This window comes from Plenodomus lingam (genome assembly GCF_022343315.1).
Source record: "Plenodomus lingam strain CAN1 chromosome Unknown contig_9, whole genome shotgun sequence".
Lineage (NCBI taxonomy): Eukaryota > Fungi > Ascomycota > Dothideomycetes > Pleosporales > Leptosphaeriaceae > Plenodomus > Plenodomus lingam.
Genome location: NW_027093973.1, coordinates 1503391 through 1524073, shown reverse-complemented (window position 1 = coordinate 1524073; position 20683 = coordinate 1503391). Strand labels below are relative to the sequence as shown.

At 52.2% G+C, this 20683-nt stretch overlaps 11 protein-coding genes across 11 annotated transcripts; 5 read left to right on the top strand and 6 right to left on the bottom strand.

The window, feature by feature from the left end:
• Window positions 1-161: 161 nt before the first annotated feature.
• Window positions 162-2549, top strand: IAQ61_010987 (uncharacterized protein; the record flags this gene model as incomplete). The annotated part of the gene is made up of 1 exon (XM_003835007.2): window positions 162-2549. One exon carries the CDS (start codon window positions 162-164, stop codon window positions 2547-2549), a length of 2388 nt encoding a protein of 795 aa, XP_003835055.2.
• Window positions 2550-2990: 441 nt separating this feature from the next.
• IAQ61_010986 (uncharacterized protein) lies at window positions 2991-4781 on the bottom strand (the record flags this gene model as incomplete). The annotated part of the gene is made up of 1 exon (XM_003835006.2): window positions 2991-4781. One exon carries the CDS (start codon window positions 4779-4781, stop codon window positions 2991-2993), a length of 1791 nt encoding a protein of 596 aa, XP_003835054.2.
• Window positions 4782-5762: 981 nt separating this feature from the next.
• On the bottom strand, window positions 5763-8420 carry IAQ61_010985 (uncharacterized protein; the record flags this gene model as incomplete). The annotated part of the gene is made up of 4 exons (XM_066099006.1): window positions 5763-6526; window positions 6583-8012; window positions 8083-8177; window positions 8247-8420. 4 exons carry the CDS (start codon window positions 8418-8420, stop codon window positions 5763-5765), a joined length of 2463 nt encoding a protein of 820 aa, XP_065951164.1.
• A 389-nt stretch (window positions 8421-8809) lies between these two features.
• IAQ61_010984 (uncharacterized protein) lies at window positions 8810-10338 on the bottom strand (the record flags this gene model as incomplete). Its single annotated transcript, XM_066099005.1, has 2 exons — window positions 8810-9722; window positions 9785-10338. 2 exons carry the CDS (start codon window positions 10336-10338, stop codon window positions 8810-8812), a joined length of 1467 nt encoding a protein of 488 aa, XP_065951163.1.
• A 483-nt stretch (window positions 10339-10821) lies between these two features.
• On the bottom strand, window positions 10822-11644 carry IAQ61_010983 (uncharacterized protein; the record flags this gene model as incomplete). The annotated part of the gene is made up of 3 exons (XM_066099004.1): window positions 10822-11135; window positions 11258-11419; window positions 11551-11644. 3 exons carry the CDS (start codon window positions 11642-11644, stop codon window positions 10822-10824), a joined length of 570 nt encoding a protein of 189 aa, XP_065951162.1.
• An 85-nt stretch (window positions 11645-11729) lies between these two features.
• Window positions 11730-13166, top strand: IAQ61_010982 (uncharacterized protein). Its single transcript, XM_003835002.2, has 2 exons — window positions 11730-12418; window positions 12483-13166. Exons 1-2 carry the CDS (start codon window positions 12241-12243, stop codon window positions 13028-13030), a joined length of 726 nt encoding a protein of 241 aa, XP_003835050.2. The 5' UTR covers window positions 11730-12240; the 3' UTR covers window positions 13031-13166.
• A 685-nt stretch (window positions 13167-13851) lies between these two features.
• IAQ61_010981 (uncharacterized protein) lies at window positions 13852-14222 on the top strand (the record flags this gene model as incomplete). Its single annotated transcript, XM_003835001.2, has 2 exons — window positions 13852-13937; window positions 13982-14222. Coding segments are annotated over 2 exons (327 nt in total), but the record flags the coding sequence as incomplete, so codon positions are not given.
• A 114-nt stretch (window positions 14223-14336) lies between these two features.
• Window positions 14337-16460, top strand: IAQ61_010980 (uncharacterized protein; the record flags this gene model as incomplete). The annotated part of the gene is made up of 1 exon (XM_003835000.1): window positions 14337-16460. One exon carries the CDS (start codon window positions 14337-14339, stop codon window positions 16458-16460), a length of 2124 nt encoding a protein of 707 aa, XP_003835048.1.
• A 430-nt stretch (window positions 16461-16890) lies between these two features.
• Window positions 16891-17676, top strand: IAQ61_010979 (uncharacterized protein; the record flags this gene model as incomplete). Its single annotated transcript, XM_003834999.1, has 1 exon — window positions 16891-17676. One exon carries the CDS (start codon window positions 16891-16893, stop codon window positions 17674-17676), a length of 786 nt encoding a protein of 261 aa, XP_003835047.1.
• A 38-nt stretch (window positions 17677-17714) lies between these two features.
• On the bottom strand, window positions 17715-19095 carry IAQ61_010978 (uncharacterized protein; the record flags this gene model as incomplete). The annotated part of the gene is made up of 4 exons (XM_066099003.1): window positions 17715-18008; window positions 18120-18643; window positions 18856-18892; window positions 18952-19095. 4 exons carry the CDS (start codon window positions 19093-19095, stop codon window positions 17715-17717), a joined length of 999 nt encoding a protein of 332 aa, XP_065951161.1.
• Window positions 19096-19793: 698 nt separating this feature from the next.
• Window positions 19794-20170, bottom strand: IAQ61_010977 (uncharacterized protein; the record flags this gene model as incomplete). Its single annotated transcript, XM_066099002.1, has 3 exons — window positions 19794-19874; window positions 19924-19928; window positions 19990-20170. 3 exons carry the CDS (start codon window positions 20168-20170, stop codon window positions 19794-19796), a joined length of 267 nt encoding a protein of 88 aa, XP_065951160.1.
• Between the last annotated feature and the right edge of the window lie 513 nt (window positions 20171-20683).

The window sequence follows — 20683 nt, the reverse complement described above, 5'->3', positions numbered from 1 at the left end:
GAGTCTCAAAAGGGTCAACAAAGCAGACGCTAGACTGACGATAGCTGGCTCAATACACAATACCTTTGTCTCTCACCACCTCGCCCGCCTTCTCACAACTTTCAACACAACCGCCATCTTATACTCTACATCATAATTCAAACAAATTTCCGAAAGCAAGTATGGCTAGAAACCACAACAAGCGGCTCCCAGCTGGACGACAGCCGGGCGCAGCCACCAGTGTCAACACTCAATCTCAACTGCGCGCAGCACCACAACGAGCGCGCGGCATCGGCAAGAAGAAGCATCCTCAACATCTATCATCCCTTGCTGGCCATATGATTCACCATGATCAGACTCAGCTTCAATCTCAGCAAGGCGGCGAGCAACAGGCAGCACAACAGCACGCAAGTCTAAAGAAGCGCAAACGCGGTGAGACTGACGACGGCACGCAGCAACAGAAGCGAGTGCGCGCGGATACAAACTCTGATTCTAAATCTGAGTCCTCGAGCCCTTCCAACGAAGTTGGCTGTCAGCTGCATGCCCACAAGGATGTCGCTCAGTCAGCAGTCACAGATCTGAAGATGCTGCAAAACATGAGTGACGAGCAGAAGATGGCGCTCCGTCGTGATCGCTTTTCCAACACAGAAGCCGAACGTCGCATTCTGGGGGCCAGCAAGATCACGAAAAGCAATGGTAGAAGCATAGCTGCGTCGACCCGAAAGGTTCCTGAGCAACGTAAGACGGAAGGCGTTGAGAGAGCTGTCTTATGCGATGCCATTCTTACCAAAATAGATGGCGGCAGTCACGACAATAACGAAGAATACAATGTGTCTATTGTTCAAGAGCCATCAGTCACAAACTGCATGGGCGATAAGGGTATTCCAACAAAGACCGTTAATCATCCTGTCAACCAGGCCTACAACGCGAGAACCGATTCCGTCCTTCAATCATCTCCGGCCTCAACCACTCACAGCCACCAACTCAGCAATTACAGCATCCACGAGAATTCATCGCAGGACAGCTCACCTCCTCCCAAGACTACGGAACTCGGGAAAGACGCCGGCTACACCGTCAGCCCGACCACACAAACACAGCGCAAGCCTGAGAAACGGGTAGTGATAGCGCAGCCCGGTACTTCCAAGCATACAAAACAGAAGCTCCAAAAGTCTCAAGTGATCGTCGAGGATGACCGAAAACGTATAATTGAGCCCAACCTGGAGTATGTTCTCAACTATCAGCCTTATGATTTTGCAAGCGTGCTCTTAATGGCCTCATTCAACATTACACGTGATGAAAAAGCAGAAGAATCGGCAGATAGATGGTTCAAATCGAATCAGATTTTAAACCACAATGCCATGGAGATGTACAAGCGTCCCTGGACATCTCAAGATTACGGTCGCGAAGCCATCAAGAAGACCTTGCCGACCCGCACTATTGACGACTGCGATCTCTATTACCGCGATGATCAGAAGATCTATGTGGCTACTGAGAGAGGATTACTCCTTGTTGCGGATTATTGCAAGGCAATTGGTGTCCCAGATGAGCAGGGTGTTCGATTCGAGGGCCGCAAACCCAAGTGGGTCAAGAAGCTGGAGGCAGATCGACACTACCGCCGAGTGGAATTGGATCACCCTGGGAACAAGGGCTCCTTTCTACATCCATGCATTTCTCTCAGGATGGGATCCCTTGTGGAGGTGTATGAACGTTGTCAAGGTGTAGATGCTGCAGGCGTCACCTGGAACTTCGCATACGGCAGACGTACTGAAGACGGTGTCACTGGCTTCTTCGACTTTAGCTACACTGGGCGTACAGATGGAAACAAGGACTCTGAAGAGGAATGCAGGGTGCCAAACCCCAATATCATTGATTGGAGCAAATTCGATTATGGTCCCGGTGCCGAGAGTGGCAGGAAGTACTTGGCTGATCTGGCTGCTGGTATATCTGCGTCGCAATCGCAACAAAAAACCTCGGCGACCACAAAATCACCGCTTTCTGTAGCAAATAATTCAAGTTCATTGAAGAAGGAAGCATGTTTGAGTAAAAAGGGCCAAAGAGGGGTACAAGCTGAGACAGCTGCCCCAGCGGTACCAACGATCACCAATCCAGCGACCACTAGCCCTGCGGTATCCACTTGTCATGCAAACGAAGCGCAGAGTATTGAGTCAGTCGCTCCTCATACAACACCTAGTACGCTATCAGGAGAGACTGCAATAGCAGCATCAGAAGTGCCGATTGTCGGAACGAATCAGCCCATACAGCGCCCGGAGACGCTCAAACTGACAGGCGGTCCCCACAAGGACTCTCCACGCAAGAAATCCAAAATCGTTGACGCCTGCTTCAAAGCTGGAGAGCCTATGAGCTCGGAGAATACTGTTCAGGAGGCGACTGCTGGCACCGACAACGCCAACGTCCAAGACGACCTCGAGACTGACCCGACTGAACAAAATGTGTCCGTCACTTCGCTAGCCCTTGCACGACCTACTTTCACTGCCGGCACAATCCGTAGAAAGGTCGGTCCCAATGAATATGTCGAAGACGAAATCGACTACGACGATGATGAGTTGTAGAGCACAACCTCTTGGTGTCGCCCCTTGGATTCTCGGTAACGAGCGATACATCTCATAACGCACGTCGTCGTGCTCCTTGACCGATCTCCCGATAGCTCAGAGCAGCCTGCCACCAGACAACGTAGCATCAGCATGATCACCCACATGTACACATGACATAGCACAAACAGTTTGTACTTTGGATTTGAATTTCTCGCAAAACGAATTTTACGCAAACAAAATTTGAAAAAATTTGAAAGAATCCCACAAAGCATCATTAAAAAAAAAAACTTGGAGAAAATTGTATCATGGGAGAGAGAAGTCAGCTAAGCCTATACAGGAGGAAAAAAAAATTGAAAGTTATAAAGACACTTGCTGTTTTACAATGAGTGATGTTGAAAGCGACGACTCAAGTGATGTTTTTCATGCACAGCAGAATTAAGGCTAGCGGAAGCAAGATGCTTATTGTCCGAGGTGATTGTTTGCTGCAGCTTTTGTTTGACTTCTAGTCATCCGGGTAGTGGGCGCTCGGGCTTCTCTCTTGTTTCCCTTCTTCGCTGCAGCACCAGGAGTCTTAACCTTTGCACCGCTGCCTTGTGCAACTTGCTTGGCCGGTTTCCCTCCTTTGGGATCTATCTTTTGTCTTTTGCCTGGCCCCGTTTCAACGTGCTGAGGAAGGTCCCCAGCCTCGTCATTCTTCTTTTCGTCCTTTTGTCCGTCTTCCTCATGACAAAGCTTTGAGGGAGCCGTCGCCGGCTGCTGCTGAGCAGGTGACTGTTGAGTAGCCGACCTCGATTCGCTTTCTGAGTTTTCGGTCGGACCTACCTCTCCGACTGATGGCTTGGATTGAGAGCCAATGGCTTCTGGAGCTTCTGTCCCACGGTCGTCCAATCCCGGTCTATTGTCCCAATAATACTTATACTGGGCCAGTCGATTCGTCTGCTCACTCCTCACATTCTCCAAGCTTAGTCCATCCTTTCTATTCCTTCGAATGAACTTGTAGGACTTGCCAATATTCAACGGAAATCCCGTGAACGCTGCTACTGCGCTATCATTGGAACGGAGGCCAGACCAGTTCTTGATGCTATGGCCTAGCACAGGTAGCTCTGGAGGTAGGATAATGGTGTCAGCTGGATATCTCTCCCGGTTAGCGGGATAATCGACATATTTCAAAGTTTGACGGTGAGCTTTGGCAAAGTCCATTTGCCCATCGCTCTCGACATGCAGGGGTCGCCGAGGCAAACCTGTTTCATCGACAGAATGTTTCGCTGCAGAGGTCGGGGAAGAATCAAGTTTAGGAGAATGTTCAAACTTCTCCTTGTCCTCAGCCGGTGTGGCGGGATTCAATCTGTCAGCCATTCTACGGAAAGGGTATGTTCCGATGAAGTGGCAGATGACTGGATCTAATATGGCTATGCCACGCGAGTTGAATCTTCCCACGGTGATCTCCAGTGTCTCGAGATGACATCGATTGAGTGGAGTCTTGTACATTTGTAAGATGAGTGCGTCAATGAGAGGCCGCTGGACAAATTTGGGAAGACCGAGTTGGAGCATCGCGTTGTAGAGGTGAATCTTATCGAGAATGTTGTCTGGTATAGGCATGTGGAGATTATTTGCGTTTAGTGGGTTCATAAAGGCGTCCTCTGTTTCGCGGGTAGTCCTGCGGCCTGCAATCTTTGTTTCTTTGCCTTCGTTTCTCCTCTTCATTAGATTTGCCAGTTTTTTGAGCCATGGCACAATGTGCGACTTGATTTCGTCGGAGCGTATATAAGCCATCTGTGGATCGAGTATCTTGACATGCGACTTCCCACCAACGACTATACGGCCAGGGAATTCACTCTCTAGTTTTACGTCGCTGCTTCTCTCTTGATCGGTTATATGTATTCTTGGCCACGAGACAGGAAGTATCAGCTCTCTACTGGTAGGATTGTATCGGAAATGCTCTTCCGCAAGGGTTGATCCTCTTATCAATGCAGCGCGATTCACGAGTATACGCTCCTCGGTAGAATTTTGATGAGGTAGCCATTCCCATGCATATTCAGAGTTCGTCTGATACGTCTGATTATACAGGGTCCTGAAGTTTTGTTTTTCGATGACAATCACAATGTTCTCAGTAGATGCGGGTTGATTCCTCTTGTTATAGATGTCGATCTGATCCTCATATCTCTTTTTGGTCGCCACCTTGTGGGCTTCTTGTTCCAGGTAATTTTCGTGCGCTATGACCACGCGGCCATTCGAGTGGTAGAGAACCATCGCGCGGCAGATTTGGGCGGCGAACGTGCTCAAAATGATGGGTGATAGTAACCTGAACTATGAAACACAACGATGGTGTTATACAAACGTTGGATATATAGGTAGGTACCTTGTCAATCGCAGAGTAGATGCAACAAGTAGTGTCCAGAGCAACGCAGGGTGCGAGCAGCCGCAATATAATACGCTTACACTCCTAATGTACTTTCATTGTTGTCTCTACGTTCGGCAGATTAGCCCACTCAAAACAAAGGCATTGACTTCCTCGGAAGCCCGGATCGTCGAACATGATGTGCCAATTTCTTTCATCTCCGAGCCACAACACAGCTTGAACAAGGGATAGCACTCCGTATGCGGCAGTGGCGGTCATCCATGGCCTTGCACGTTCGCACACCGGAGTGGTAGCGATGGAAGGGTAGTAAGCCTAGGTAGATATACATGCAAACGAACGTCAGTTGCGAGTGAGGATCCGACAGTCGTTGTCATTCGGGCCAGAAGGAGCTTAGTGTCAGATAATGTACCCAGTACCTATATCTTCCAACAAGAGATCGCCTGCCTTTCAGCTCCGCCATGGGCAAGGCAGTGAAGATGCGTACCCCAGGACAACTAGCCATGCTAGGCTTGATATTGGTGCCTCAAGCCCGACCCATCACATTATACCATTATACTTGAAGATAGGCGCCCTGGCTTTGATGCATTCAGGCCCACCCTGACGACAGCTTTTAGGAGTATCGAATTCTCAAGTTTCTTGCCAGCTCGAGTGCGTACAAAATCTGGTGGAGCCGCCTGTAATTATTTTGCAGATTGCCAATAGGTAGGCATGCTCGGCCAAGGCACTATCACTCCAGAGAGAGAATGGGTCCACAATTGCTGCACGCACATTCAGTCAGCAAGACAAGGCATTCACATTTGTTCAGATAAACGGCCTGTGCCTGCCTGTTATCAAGGATTGCTCTAGATTATAGACTTCCGGTGCCTGTATCTCTATAGCTCCAGCCTCGTACTTTGCTCAACATCCTCCGCATTCTTCGTCGTCTTCCCATTCCCACAAGCGCGTTCGAGCGTCAGAAAAGCAAAATGGCCGCCTACAACAGGACGCGCGAAAAAATGTGCTTCGGGAAATCCGCCATCTCGCTCTGTATCATACAAATCCGTGAGGGCTCTGTCCGTACTTGTCTCATTGATCCATCTAGCCACCCTGTCCAGGATTTCCTTTCGCGTAGACTCGCTAGCGACGGCTGCAGCTTCAAATTCCCAGTCAGACTTGGTGTACAAATGGCGGCTGTCGAGTGGTAATCCGAACTTCTGCATTACGGCCGAGTACCATGAAGATTGTTTCTTGTAGATAGAATGAGGTATAAAGTCGTGTGTGATCAGAGAGCGACCACCGTGCGAAGACAGTGATTGCTGCTCCTCGCGGCTAGTCGGGGGGAACACCGAAGCTATTGGAAGAGAGGAGGCATTTGTGATGGTGGGATGGAAACACAACACTGCGTCGGCGTAAAGCGAATACAAGGTCGTCCAACTTCCGTACCAATCATATGCAAGCTTAGCATGCGACCCATCGCGGGACATGCCGAATGCTTCCCACTTCTTGATGTAGACTTCAGATATGTTCTTGTAGTGTTTCGCATCACCAGGCCGGTCGAGGAGGAGTGCTAGTTCGCTGAAAGCCTTGATGCCGATGATACCCTTGAGGGCGAGATTTGTCTGCAAGGGCAGCCAGCCGGCGAAGTCGTCGGTACATACTGCCATCATGTTATGGGTGATTTCGCGACACACAAGGGGAAAAAGGGCAACTAACGCTGATTGTGCGGTTCAAGAGCATCTTCAACGAGGTAGCCCGTCCATTGTTTCCAAAGCTCATAGCTTCCTTCCAGCCATGCCTTGGCTTGCTCGACACCCTTCGTCCCTCCGCCCCACGTCTCATCGATATAATCGATATCGTTGTGCGAGCCAATACTTGTCAGTGCAAACGGCTTCTCTGTCGTTCCCGTAGCCCTTTGAGGAGCGTCATTGCCTACACTTGACCAGACAGACTGGGCCTCGGCGTCGTTGTTGTAAGTCAAAGAGTTGACGAGGGCAAGCCCCATGATGAGCATATCGCCACATTCTTCAACCGGCATATATTCGTCCCTTCCATCCGCATGTCCGGTCAAGTTGGGAAAGTGCGTGCCCAGGTCGTGCATAGAGTACTTGTTGGGGTATTGGCCGCTCAATTGATGCTCAAGCAACGGCTCTAGCAAGAAGGCCAACCACCTGGGTTGGGTGTACAAGAAGAAGGGAAAGGCTGGGAAGATGACATCGACAGTCTGACAGTTGCCATTGGAGGATATTTCCTTTAGGAAGAGCAGTGGATTCTCGGGTGTTCCGGAGAAGCTTGTCGCACCCATGACTTGTCGTGCGGACAAGGCGACAATGTCGACATAGTTGGTTGATCCAGATTGATATGCGTCGATGCGGAGCTGCTCCGAGTAGTTACTCGCTAGGCTGACGGATGTTGAGAAGTCTCCATAGTGGAATTGGACGAGTTTCTCGAGCGTTGGGAACCATGACTCCCACAGCGGCCTCATCAGCGTGAGTCCGCGTGCAGAGGCGTACTGAGTGACAGGATCCTGAGTATGCGCTATAGTGAACAGGACACTACTGTCTACGGACGAGCCCGTCGAAGTAGACGTTGCGTTGGCCAGAGTGAATTTTTTGGCAAAAGCAAACACAGGTTCTTCATCCATGACAGCACGGAACTTGGTGTCTACCTCATTCTGCAATGTGCCCGTCCGCGCAAACCTCTGTCGAAGCAGTGCAGAGGTGCCACATTCGTGTCGAGCATCAGCAGGGCCTGTGAAGTGCAGCTGGCCCCACTCTGCCTGATCGTTCGTTTCTGTGAAGATCTGCTCGACCTGACGCTTCACACTCCAGGTTTTGAGGCCCTGGGCGGTAGCCTGCTCGTTCATATCCCATTCTATGAGGCTGTCGCGCTTTCCGCTGACCCATTGGCCATTCATATCCACGTACAGGCTGACGTCGAAGCTTCCCTGTACATGTATGGACAAATATGCAGCGGGGATCGCTTGTCGCAGGGTCGATGTTGGCGTAATTGGGGAGTGGAAGGATAGAGTAATGTCGAGATCCTTTACGCCAGCAAGCTTCTCTGGCGCCCCAATCGAGTAGGTGAGATTCGTGGTGGACGCGTCATATTTGGCGCCTTTGTATTTGGGATAGACAATCGCATAGCTGTGGGATGCCGTGGTCAGCTAGAAGCATTCAACAGCATCATCGCAAGGTGGGCCAAGAAAAGACATACTCGTTGCTTTCTGGCTGCAAGGAGTCCTGAGGCCGACCGAGCAGCGGATATATTTCATTCGTATCAGGCAGAGATGCAAGGACACTAAAGCCGACCTGGTGGATGGGTTGTGTTCAGCAGCGGGACAGCCAGCCGTGGGCGTGTGTAAACAGCTGGTCACATACCTCTGAGCCCGTCCAAAACGTGGGCCATTTGCTCCATGGCTCTTCACGTGCATTCTGCAGCCATGTGCTCAGGTACGGATTCCGCACTATCAGGGGCAGTACGGGTGGAATGAGACTCGAGGTTTGCGCAACGTTTGCCAGAAGCGTTGCGGCTGTAACAATAGCAAGGCGCATTGCAGAACCAGCTCACTCGAGCCTGTTTTGCGAAATCAAGATGAACAAAGCGAAAGAACAGACTCAGATAGAATGCGACAGTATCATGGATTCACGTCTAGTTACCGACGACAACGTATGGGGTGTGCTTGTCGAGAGTGTCCTGGAGCTGTCAGAAGGGGGAAAGGCTGGGGTAGCTCTGGACCTAAGGTTGCGGGGGTAAATGCGGAGAAAGTCATTGGCAATGGCTGGTCCCTTGCATCATCAAAACATCCGACGACGAGCCGTCCTCAATCGAGCCATACTATGTATCTCTGGCATCATGACAGAACTGCACATGTCGCCTTTATTCATGCAGGTCACATGCGGAAGGCACGATTTTCCAGAGTAGATATGCACGACCTCTGACCTCATGTTGCACTGCGCGCTCCCACCCTCCCGGTCGCTGGACTGGCAGCACTTGGACCTGAGACGGTCCGGCGTCTCCAAGCCGCCGGGAGCATCTTCCTAAACATCAAACCAGCTCGTTCACTGGCCTTTACCATTGGCGGTGTTGTAATGCTCTCTCTGACGCCCCTTACAGGACTTGGAGTCCGCTTCTTCCATTCGTCAACCGCGAATGCTGGGTGAGGACGGTAAGCTGTCGACGAGGCTGACTCACTTCTACATGCTGGCACTGGGCATGGCGCCGATGCTGCATCGGGCGGTGCCAGCCTGATCGAAGGTGGAATGGACAGACGGTAGAAATGGGGAGGTGTAGAGACAGAGCTGCTACGCTGGGACGCCGTTTCATTATTACTATTATTCCTCTTCTCCGCATGCATATCAGGCGAGCTCTTGTCGACTTCTGGAGTACCGCTTGGAATATAGGTTCTGGGCTGGTTCGAGGTCTTACTGGCTCGGCGTACCGAAGTACCCATGGTAAGTAAGCCTGCTATCCCATTGGCATCCACGATGCGAATGGAGCTGCGCCTAGGAGGTGCCACCGCGTCCGCGGTGGATGCCTTGATACAGGCAGGTTTAGACCCAGCGTCCTGTGTAATGCTGTCATGACTGCGGTCGAGGAACACATCTTCGCACTGTTGACTGGCCAGCTGCTTGCTTAGGCTTCGCTTACCAGTGGGTGAAGTATCCAGTGGTTCAATGACGGGTAGATTGTCGTCTTCGCTGGCAATGGCCTCACCCGGCTCGAGCAGCCCCAGCTCTCGTAACTGGTCCCAAGTGCGGTAGTAGTAGCGAAAGGTCGCAAAGGGCTGGTCGATGGGATCAATGAGTGCAAATTTGTAGAAGCGTTTCGGCTGCTCCGGCCCAGCACGGCCAGCACTGACAAGTCTGATTTTGCTTAGTGGTCGAGTTCATGTTTGGGTTGGTCTTTGTCCACTTACCTGACGCCCCTGCTGTGCTTTGCATGCGGTGTCTTTGTGTACTCCTCAAACACCCTTTCCACCCGTTTTCTTGCATTGGCTCGGTGTACCCTGACTTCGACGCGCGCCGTCTTGTCGTGAACGTCGGCAACGTCCTTCCACATGTGGTCCCTGCTGTCTGGTGGCGTGAAAGCGAGTACTCGCTTCTCTACTCGCTTCCTGTCCTCGCTACTCTCACTGCTTTCGAACAGGCCAAACATGGTCTTGCCCTCCCATCCGTCTTCTTTCCCAGTGGAGAAGCTTACGATGTGCGCGCCATTGATGTAGAGCTTGAACAGGAAGTAGTGGCCAGTAGGCACCGGCGGCTCGACCGAGTAGCTGATCCAAAAGGTACTGCCTGGCAAGACTGGGACGTAAACGCTACACGTCGATGTGGTGTCATCGATAAGGTCTGGGATGAAGCCGGTGATGGCACGGGCGAGGTAACTCTCTTTGGCTTCAGGCGGATACTCTGGAAATGTCTCGATATCGAACTGCGAGTGCAGCGACAAGTTGATGCTGCGATAGGTAGGCATTGCTGCTTGTGTCGAGGACAGCAGCAAACTAGGGTGGAGCCCGGGAGTTCCTCATGGCAGGTGAGGAGGTGGTACCAGGCAGAAGCGGAGGGTGCTGATGCTGTGTGTTTGCACCTTCCCTATCTAAGCATTGACGCGGAGGGTGGACACTGGGCACCACGAGACTCCCGTCCATGGCTGGATCTTGGATCCTTGGACCGCGATGCTTTGCAGACCACGACTCGGCTTGGCTGATGATGTCAGAGCAAGCGTCTGGCAAAACAATACAATCACGGCAGAGACAACAGGCCCCGCCCGCGTATCTGCCCAAGTGGCCCTTATCACCATCACCTGATCTGTGTGCTCACGTTGCTTCTCTGGATTTGGAAATACTTGGCCGACATGCTGAGTAGATAGGATAGATAGGGACCGTTTCTACCCAAGGAGTCCATTTCTTGTCCTCCCTCTTCCCAGACTACCTGTACAGCTTGAGGTCCTTTCTTGTCACGGGTGCAGGGCGGCCAACACGGCACATAGGCTTCCTCCAGCGACCAGCCCCACCCTCAGCAAGTTCAACACAGCCCAACGATCTATCAGAGCATGCACCGTCTCGGATCGATCAGCTTCCACATCGTCCCAGCCACCCGGCATGCCCGCCTTCGTACGCGCACTCTTTTGGCTCAGGGATGCAAACTCGTCTTTCTTGGCAATCAACTTGTTGTTTGTCGGCACAATGAAGGCAAACGTGAAGGGCACTATCGATGGGATGAGGATGGTGGCGGCGACATGGAGCTTGAAGGGTATCGAATCACGGGGTTCTGTGTTGTTGCGTGGTCAGCTTGCGTTGAACTGGTAGCCATGCCCATGGCAAACGGGGTTGCAAGCTGTGGGCTGCGAACTGTGGCTGCGAGGGGATCAGGCAGCAGGGGAACGAGCGTACGTGTGTAGGCGGCATAGGCTGTTGCTAGGGCGCTGAGCATGGCGAGAGGGCGAGCGAGGGTGCCGCCGCGGGTCAGGACGGTGTACCATTGTTTTGCGGCGAGGGGAGCGGGCGCTTGGAGGACTGCGGGAACGGCGATGAGGGAGAGGGCTGCATTGGAACCTTACAGCAGGTGAGCAGGTGGACAAGTGAGCAGGTGAGCAGGCGAGCAGGTCAGGGCGAGAAGTCAAGTGACAGCTCGCGGCAAATGATAGCTAGCTAGACAGGGAGAGTGTTATGGTCAAGTGGCATACCCAGCAAGTACAGACTGGATGTGATGCCTACAGTCTGTGCGATCAGAAGGCCTAGAGGCGTCGATGGCCCGGACACGATGTCTCGAGAGGGCATGAGAGTGTGCAGGGGAGGGAGAACTGGTTGGTGAGTGGAAATCAAAGCAAGAATCGGACAAGGCGGGCGAAAAGAAGTGTTGTGCGGTTGAGCGGTCTCAGTGAGATGGACTCTAGCTAGTAGAACCCAATTCCCTAGACCTGCTACGGAGAGACCGATTACCCTCTGTAGACACCCTTGAGCTTTCCCTTACATGCCTACTCCACCTGCTGGTTACCTAGTCCACCTAGTGATCACAGTACCTATATCGTCTTCTTGTTTGTTTGTATACCTAGAGTACCGACCGCTGCCCCAGCCACGGAGGACAAGTTCAAAGCCCCACCTCGGCCCCTCTCCCACAGGTTCCAGAGGGGTCCCAACCCCATGTCTGTCCATGTGTGTGCTCTCCTTGTGCCTCTAAGAAAAGAATGGCTAATTGATTCCATGACAACAGTGCATCGCAAAAAGGAAAGAGAACCCACAAGAGTATTTCTTGCTCTTGCCCAGACAGAGGTTCAGACAGCAATGAAACGGTCATGGCCTCGAACAGGGGCTGACGATGCCTGGGTAGCTAATGGTAGGTACATGGTAGGTACGTACCGGCCGGTCGGTAGCTCATGATGATGCGCTCGTTCCCCGGCTCTCGACTCTCGACAACACCTCGACTCTCCTCCACCGTACCTCATCGCGAAGAAAGCAGTGGGATTGTGAGAGAAAAGGCAAGACAGGGTTTTGTTGTTGTTGTTGTTGCTGTTGCTGTTGTAGAGGCAGGACGCTCCGTTGCGGTCATGTTCTGTACGTGTGGCAGAGGCCAAGAGAAGCCAGCAAGACGAGGGAGACTGCTAACGAGTCTGGCTAGCCCTCACGTCCACGGCCAACCTCCGCCATGTCACGCCTCTGCCTCGGTCGATCACGTTTGCGCAGGCCGTCGGCTACCTGCACAACCACGATTTGCTCATCCGCCTCGATCCCGAATTTGCGTCGTACGAAGTACTCCCCACCGACCCTGCTGTTCCCCAGGCCAAACGCTACCAAGTGACGGACCACATGCATGCCCTCCCCGCCGGCCTCTGGGGGACCACCGTCAGCTTTCTTGCCGAGATGACGGATGTCGAAGACGGGGTGTTGTGGAGGATCAAAGCACCGTTGGGCTTGCTGCAGACGACGACGTGGAAGTTGACGAGGACGGAAAGGCTCGAGGAGGACGAGGCCAAGGGTGTTGTGGACGAGGAGCGAGGGGAGTGGAGTTTGGTGGAGGAGGTCGAGATCAAGGCGAATCGCCTTCTCACGGGGACTGTCAAGGCCAAGTGCGAGGAGAATTGGCCGGGGGTACATGGCAGGTTTGTGGCGCATTTGAAGGAGGGAGTGGCAAAGGCATTGGAAGGAAGTGAGCATGTAGTTGTGTAGCCTAGTCTCCATGTACAATCCATGCATTGCAGTGTTGTAGTCTAGTCTCCATGTACAATCCATGCATTGCAGTGTTGTAGTCTAGTCTCCATGTACAATCCATGCATTGCAGTGTTGTAGTCTAGTCTCCATGTACAATCCATGTATTGCAGTGTTGTAGTTACAGTACCCATGTTCTAGCATGTGGTAAGTGCCTACAGTCCAGTACTACAAGTACCCACCATATGTCTCCACTGGTACTATGCGCGAAATGAGTCTAGGTGTCGGGTGCTGCAAAGAGACGTACTCGAGGAGTACATGGAGACCCTGCATGTCTAGAGTAGTGCGCACCACTTGGGTACAGCAGAGTTGGCAACACAACAGCACACACACACCTAGTACTAGAGTAGAGTAAGAGTATGTAGAACACACACCTAGTACTAGAGTAGAGTAAGAGTATGTAGAATACACAGACCAGCAGCATGCCTAATGGAAAATGGCAGAGAGGGCGAATCCAGACTAGGATTGTGGCCGTCTGACGCGGGCGTTTGTCTTGTCTCAGACCGTCTCTCAGCTGGAGAGGTCAAGCGACCTGAGGTAGGGCAGAGTAGATGGTGGATGGTGGAGGAGGGGCAAACAGGAGGGGCACGTGGCAGTCGGGCCTTTCCGCTTGTTTATCAGCACGATAAGGGAGAGAGAGAGAGAGTGTGTGTGTGTGAGAGAGAGAGAGAGAGAGAGAGTGTGTGTGTGTGTGTACATGCCCAACATACCATGTACTCCTAGCATCACATGTACCGACCGTGTGTCGGTATAGGTATCCATACAGCACAGTACCTATAGCGAGCGACACGACGCCTGGGCGCTGGCCATGTCTGCTCACTTTTTGCTTTGATCCATCCCGCTTCACGCTTCTCTTCACCTGCGAAAAGTGAGTGATCCAATCCTCTAGAGTAGTACACTGTCATTGTTCAGTCGCGCCCCCCAGGCCTTGGCTCCAACCCGCCTCCACCACCACACCTGCCTGGCCCTGGACTGGAACCTGCACCTGCACCTGCACCTGCACCTGGGCAGGGGGCGCTTCATCTTCCAAGGCTCCGACTTTGCGTTCTTGAATGGCAAAGATCCATCTCCATCGTTCTTCCTTATGAAATGGATATTTACAGTTGAAGGTTCCCTACCTACCCTACCTACCGGCCGGTACCTAGCCAACTGAATCGCCGAGGTCGTCGACCAAACCAGCCCCACCTGTGCAGCCCATCCAGCCCAACCCTCCACTGCCTGCTTCACTCACCATCACTGCCCTCCCCCTCCCCCTCTCCCAGTGGTCATGGAGCAGCCCGTGTCCATCGACGCCATCGTCGTCGACGACCACGTGGAAATGCCCTCGGCCCCAGACACGTCCACCGAATCCATCGCCATGGAACAACCAAAAGTCAAGACAAGACATCGCTTCCTCCATGGCCTGCACCGCATGGGTTCATCGCCCAGTCTGGCCGCTGGAATGGCTACCGGCAGAGCTCGCTCACAGAGCCTGAGGACTGGCGGGAAAGCGTCCATGTCCTGCGTGTCGCTGGCCTTGCCTGGCTCGCCCTATGGCAACCCGTTGGCTACCTCCTACTCGTCCGAGTCGTCGCATACCTTCTCCACAGCGCCCACCTCAGTCGCCAACAGCCCGCCTGGTAGTCCCTTCTGCGACCCAAGGACACGCCTGCACACCAAGACACCCGATCTCCCCTCCTCTGTTCCTCTGCCTTCGGCTCGCCGACCCCTCACTCGGGACGGCCTAGAAGCCGAGAGCGACTACTTCTCCTCCCGCCCCATTGCGAACAAGGCTCGGAAGCGTGCCAACTTCAGCTTCTGGGCCGACATGCCAGCAGAGATACGCATGCAGATCCTCCGACACTTGCCACCAAAGGAGATTGTGCGCTGCTCACGCGTCTCCAGGTCGTGGCATGCCATGTGCTTTGATGGCCAACTCTGGAGCGACTTGGACACCAGCCACTTTTACCGCGACATATCTGCCAAGGCTTTGGTCAAGATCATCACATCAGCAGGGCCCTTTGTAAAGGACTTGAATCTGAGGGGCTGCGTGCAGCTCAAGGAGCTATGGGCCGAGGGTGGCTTCATTGACGCTGTCCAGAACCTCGAACACTTCTCGCTGCAAGGATGTCGCATCGACCGAACGTCCATTCACTCCTTCTTGCTACAGAATCACCGGCTGGTACACGTCAATCTCTCCGGCCTCGCAGGAGCAACCAACGCGGCCATGAAGATCCTTGCGGCACACTGTCCCCGCGTTGAAGTGCTCAATATCGAATGGTGCAACAACATTGACAGTCGGGGACTGAAGAAGGTCGTCGAGGGCTGCCCACGGCTACGTCATCTCCGCGCGGCCGAGGTGCGAGGCTGGGACGATGTCGACCTCATGCTTGCCTTGTTCAAGCACAACACACTCGAACGTCTCGGCTTGAAGAATTGCGACAGTCTCAACGATGAGTCTTTGGCAGTCCTCGTTGAAGGCGTCGACGAGGAGATGGATGTGCTGACCGATCGACCCATGGTCCCGCCCCGCAAGCTCAAACATCTCGACCTGACGCGTTGCCGCAGCATCACAGAGGATGGGGTCAGGACGCTCGTCGGCAACGTTCCCTACATGGAGGGCTTGTCAGTCTCCAGATGTGGGGGCCTTGGCGATGACCCGCTCATCAGTCTTCTTCCCACCATGCCCGTCCTCACCCATCTGGATATGGAAGAGGTCGACAGCCTTACCAACAATGTTTTGAAGACACTGGCCGCTTCGCCATGTGCTCCCCAACTACGGCATCTTTGCATATCCTCTTGCGAGAACCTGGGTGACGCTGGTATGCTTCCTGTACTCAAGGCATGCACTCAACTCTCTTCCCTGGAGATGGACAACACCCGTATTTCAGATCTCGTTCTTGCCGAAGCCGCGGCCGGTCTCCGCAACCGCAACCGCACAGCCCGTGGATTGTCAGCTTTCGAGCGTCCAACAGTCGGCCTTCGCGTTGAAGTCTATGACTGTGCCAATGTGACCTGGACTGGAGTTCGCGAGGTTCTATCGCGCAACGCCGAAATTACCCGTCCTTCGCATCCAAAGTCTGCATCCGCCCCCGAACCGGCGACATACCCTCGTGAAATCATCAAGCTCAAGTGCTTCCACAACTGGCAACCGACCGTCGAAGAGCACACAAAGCGCGTGCTGCGCGGCGACTTTGCTGCTGCTGCCCGCCTAGAACGCAAGTGGGCCGACTACATGATGCTGAATGAAGAAGCAGGTGTTGGTGGCGCCGGTACACGCAGGCGGAGAAGAAGAGCCAGGGAAGCGCAAATGATGCACGCAGACGAGGAGGAAGGTGGTGCTGGCGCCGTGAGTGGTCTGGGCAGAAGGCGGCGGGCACGGAGTGGGCCTGGTAGTTGTGCTGTGATGTAACACTAGCATATAGGGAGACACAACCCACCATGCTCCTCCTTGCAATGCTTTCTATATTGGTTCGTTTTCTAGCGGCACGCATTTTCCTTGGAGTTGGTGGGGGGGTTTTTTTTCTTTCTTGTAGATGTTCTAGATGGGGTTGGGTGCTGGTAGCGCTCCCAAGTTTCTTGGTAAAGTTGATGGAATATAGGCATTGCATATTCAAGGAGAATATCCTCTGCAAGGTTAACTCACGGCTTCTTTTGCCCTTTCCTGTGCAGCTTTGCAAAGGATTCTCATGTGTATTGTTGACCACGTGAACACGCGAGGCGCTTACTAATCGTATGCCTCCCACCTTTGACCCGTTGACAGGACAAGACGATGGATGCCTCTACTGTACGCAACTTTGGCAACACTCATCGCCTCACTTGCGCAAAAACACTAGATTCGAATGATGGCTTCTCCGAACCCTCATCTAGCACCCTATCGCATCAGCACCCTACCACCGGATTTCTATTACCTACCCAATTTCCTCACCCCTGCCGAGGAAGTCTCCATACTTCAAAAGATTCCCACACAGCGCTGGACCCAACTGAGCCATCGCCGTTTACAAGCTCATCCCTCCACTCTGACCAAGAATAATACTCTGCTCGCTGCTCCACTTCCTGCGTGGCTGACGACACCTGTGATGGAGAGAATGAGAGGGTATGGTATCTTTGAGAACACACCGCATCACGTGCCAAATCATGTGTTGATCAATGAGTATAGACCCGGCGAGGGAATCATGCCGCATGAAGACGGGTTGGCGTATGCCCCGGTTGTCGCTACTGTGAGCCTGGGAGGATCGTTGTGTCTAGACATTGTTCATAAACCCACATACTCTGGGAAGGACGAGGATGGTAGCATGGAGGATGCAACAACAGAGAAGGGTATGAGTGATGAAGATACAAAGAAAAAATATCCCATTCCGACAAGAATTCTTCAGGAACCCCGATCCCTACTCATCACCACCGGAGCCGCGTACAAAGAGTACATGCATGGCATCGCATCGATAGAAATCGACGAGGATCTACGCTCGGAGACGATAGCCAACTGGGGGTTGTTGGGTGATGCCAAGGCATTTGAAGAGCAAGGCGGTCGGAACTACAGGCAGACAAGAACAAGTTTGACGTACAGGGATGTGTTGAAAGTTAGTAGTGCGGCGAGTAGAGTCCTCGGTGGTCTTGGACGACGATGACACGATTCCATCCTTCGCCTTGCTCACCAACAAACCGTCTAAGCAACAAACGCCCGACTGACCACGTTCGCGACCACCTTGTCCTTGGCCGCCTCCTCAAACGCCTTCTCCACAGCCGGGAACCACAAGGTCGCCATCTTTGTATCCCCCGCATCGTTCGGATGCACACCATCTCTCAAGTCGCTCGTCCCACTAAAACCTGTATACTGATCTACCACCCAAATCGGGGAATCGGTCATGTTGAGTCCTTGGGCCCACGGGATAATGGCCCGATTCAGGTCCTGCACTTTGTTGTTGTAGTTTCCGATACCGAGGGGAATGATTTGAGCGACCTATTGTTCCCTTAGGCATCAGACACAGCCAGAGACCATTTGTACACAGTACTGCAAACAGAAGAGGGAAAACGGCGTAAATTTGATGTACTTGAAAAGAGAGACACTTACGACAATCTTCATCCTCGGGTTACTACTTCTCATACTCGCCACCAACTTGCCAAAGGCAGCGATGATATCCGCAGTCGCTTTATTCTGTTGCACGATATCATTGGTACCCAAGTGCATCGTCACCACATCTGCCGGGTTCGTCTTCAGCCAGCCATCCAACTGTCCTTTATTCGCGATATCAATGGCCAAGAAGCCCGAATGTCCCTCATTATCACGGTCGTACACGCTGTCTTTGCAGTTATTCTCTGTCTTTCCACTGCCGACGAAGTCCACGTTGGCATAGGGCGTAGACTGCAGTTTCTGCCACAATTTGGCACGCCAGCAGATGATCTCGGTGATGGAGTCGCCAAAGGGCATATACCGGATTGTCGTGTTTGTTGATTGCGCGGCTGTATTCAGCGCGAAGAGGGGCAGGTAGAAGAACGAGGAGAGAACCATGATAGTGGTCTTGATGAGGGTTGTGTGATGTGGAGATGGGCTGGCTGGGTTATTTGGTCTGGCGTGAAGAGTGGAGACATTGTGAACTGCATATATATATATAGAGAGAGAGAGAGAGAGAGAGCTTTCGCAATGCCTGAAAAAATCGAATATCAACATGCCGACTACAGATGTGGGGTACGCGCGATACGGCGAGTGCACTGAAATCTACTTCGGCATGAAAGTACGCAATAACGTTGATGAGGCTACTCTAAATACGAATGCGGAATGGATAGTTCATCTATGAAAAGCAACTTACCTTCTTTACGCACGGCTGAAATGGTCGAATGAGCACACTGATGTAGAAATTCAGAATGTTTTCAGAATGTTACTACCGGAGGAAGTGAGTACAAACGTCTTTATCGTTTCCACCAGAGCTGATAACATTGCGGCCACTCCTAGAATGAGCCATATTGCTTGCACGCGTCTCAATCATTCCGTTTTGCTCCACGTGAAATAAATGTGTAGTTGTCAAAAAATGGTGCCTGTCCACAAACATTACAATGTCGAATCGAAAAGTCTATGAGTGCATTCAAACGACAATGTGATCCAAGCATCAAACCCGCGTATGGTTGACCAAAGTGTGCCGTGTGGTATTGACGTCTTTTTCCTGCCCAGTTTGTTTTTTGACGCAATTTAAATAGTCTGCAAGATGGCGTAAAACGCAAACGTAAGGAGAGGAGATGATTGGACTCGGGTGCAGTGCAATATCAGATTCATTCGTATCGTGGATCTTCTTTATATAGTACTCCAAGCAGCGAATGTATAAGTATAGACACTGGAGACCCAACCTCGTAGTAGAGGGCTTTGGGTCTGACATGACGTACAAAGGCCTCGGTGAAGGTGGCGGAGAGTATTCTATGTAGTAGTAATAATCAACCGCCGAAGTACCGTGTATGCGGACTCCGATGCAATCTATACCACTTCTGAAATCTGGCACAGTTTCCTTCTCATGTAAGAAGAACGAATAACATAAGCATGCGGCTGGAGTCTTCAGCCGCAAGCTTCAGCTATGTCTCACAACCTGTGATGCTGCCGCTCTGGGCTGAGCATAGGCGGTCAAGCCAAACACACTGTTTTCAAGATGGATCAGCCATCAATGCCGGTCCCATGAAGGATAAGATCAAGCCATGATGATGGAAGCTACATATGAGGGACGAGCTGAATGTGACTGCGGCGTAGTACCGGTACTGGAAATCAAAGAGTCGACGGTACACGCGTCGTCTTACCATTGAGTTCAGGCTGATCAAAGTCTTTTCGCTTATTGGTCGTCATAATCTACAATTGTTCAGAGCTGCTATACGGTAAACTAGACATGACGACATACTATACCTGCAAAGTATTAGGAACAGGTTTGAGCATTGCTTTTATAAGTCATCGACTTGGAGCTTACGCGTCCAATTCGACGTATACGCTTTCAAGTAGGATCTCAGTATGCCATCTATGGACTCAGGAAAACATGCAAAAGGGCCACATGTTTGGTGGGTAGGACAAACAGGGTCGGAGGCAAGGTCGCGTGTAGAGTTGGGTAGTTGAAATCCAATGAAGAGGGATTCGTTGTGACTTGCAGACATCTCTGCATCCGTCCTCCACCATGCCACACTGATCACTATACAACTTCATTTCCGCTGCAGGTTCCTTTGCATGCCAACGTCGCGGTTGTGCAAGACCATCATCAAGATTGGCTGGCTGTGAAACGCGTCTTTGTTCTGACGCTCAGCCCCCACCATGCATCGAGGCCAACTAACCATTCTTGCGCGGCAACATGTACGAGGGTAAACCTTGTGGCTTTCTTATAGGCCGTGACAGGACAAGAGTAACAGTCTCGGGCGTGAAAATGACGCGTAAGTAGTTGCGTTGGCGGTAGGTTCATAGGATGATGGGCTGGTTCCGCAGCCACGGCTCTCCGCAACGATGCCGGATTCGGTCAGCCTTTCTGCAGACTGCGATGGGATATAGTATAGTCTCACGTAAGGCTAGGTATAGTATGGAAATTCCTGACTTTTGGTTTCATGTTCACGGAGTCTTCTTATCATTATTGATCCTGCTGCGAAAGTTGTTTTGCTCCGTGAAATTATTGTCCTTGT

Coding starts and splice junctions, on each gene's coding strand:
- IAQ61_010982 (XM_003835002.2), top strand. CDS start 12,241: ATGATGATGCGCTCGTTCCCCGGCTCTCGACTCTCGACAACACCTCGA. Junction 12,419..12,482: donor CTCCGTTGCGGTCATGTTCT/GTACGTGTGGCA, acceptor GAGTCTGGCTAG/CCCTCACGTCCACGGCCAAC.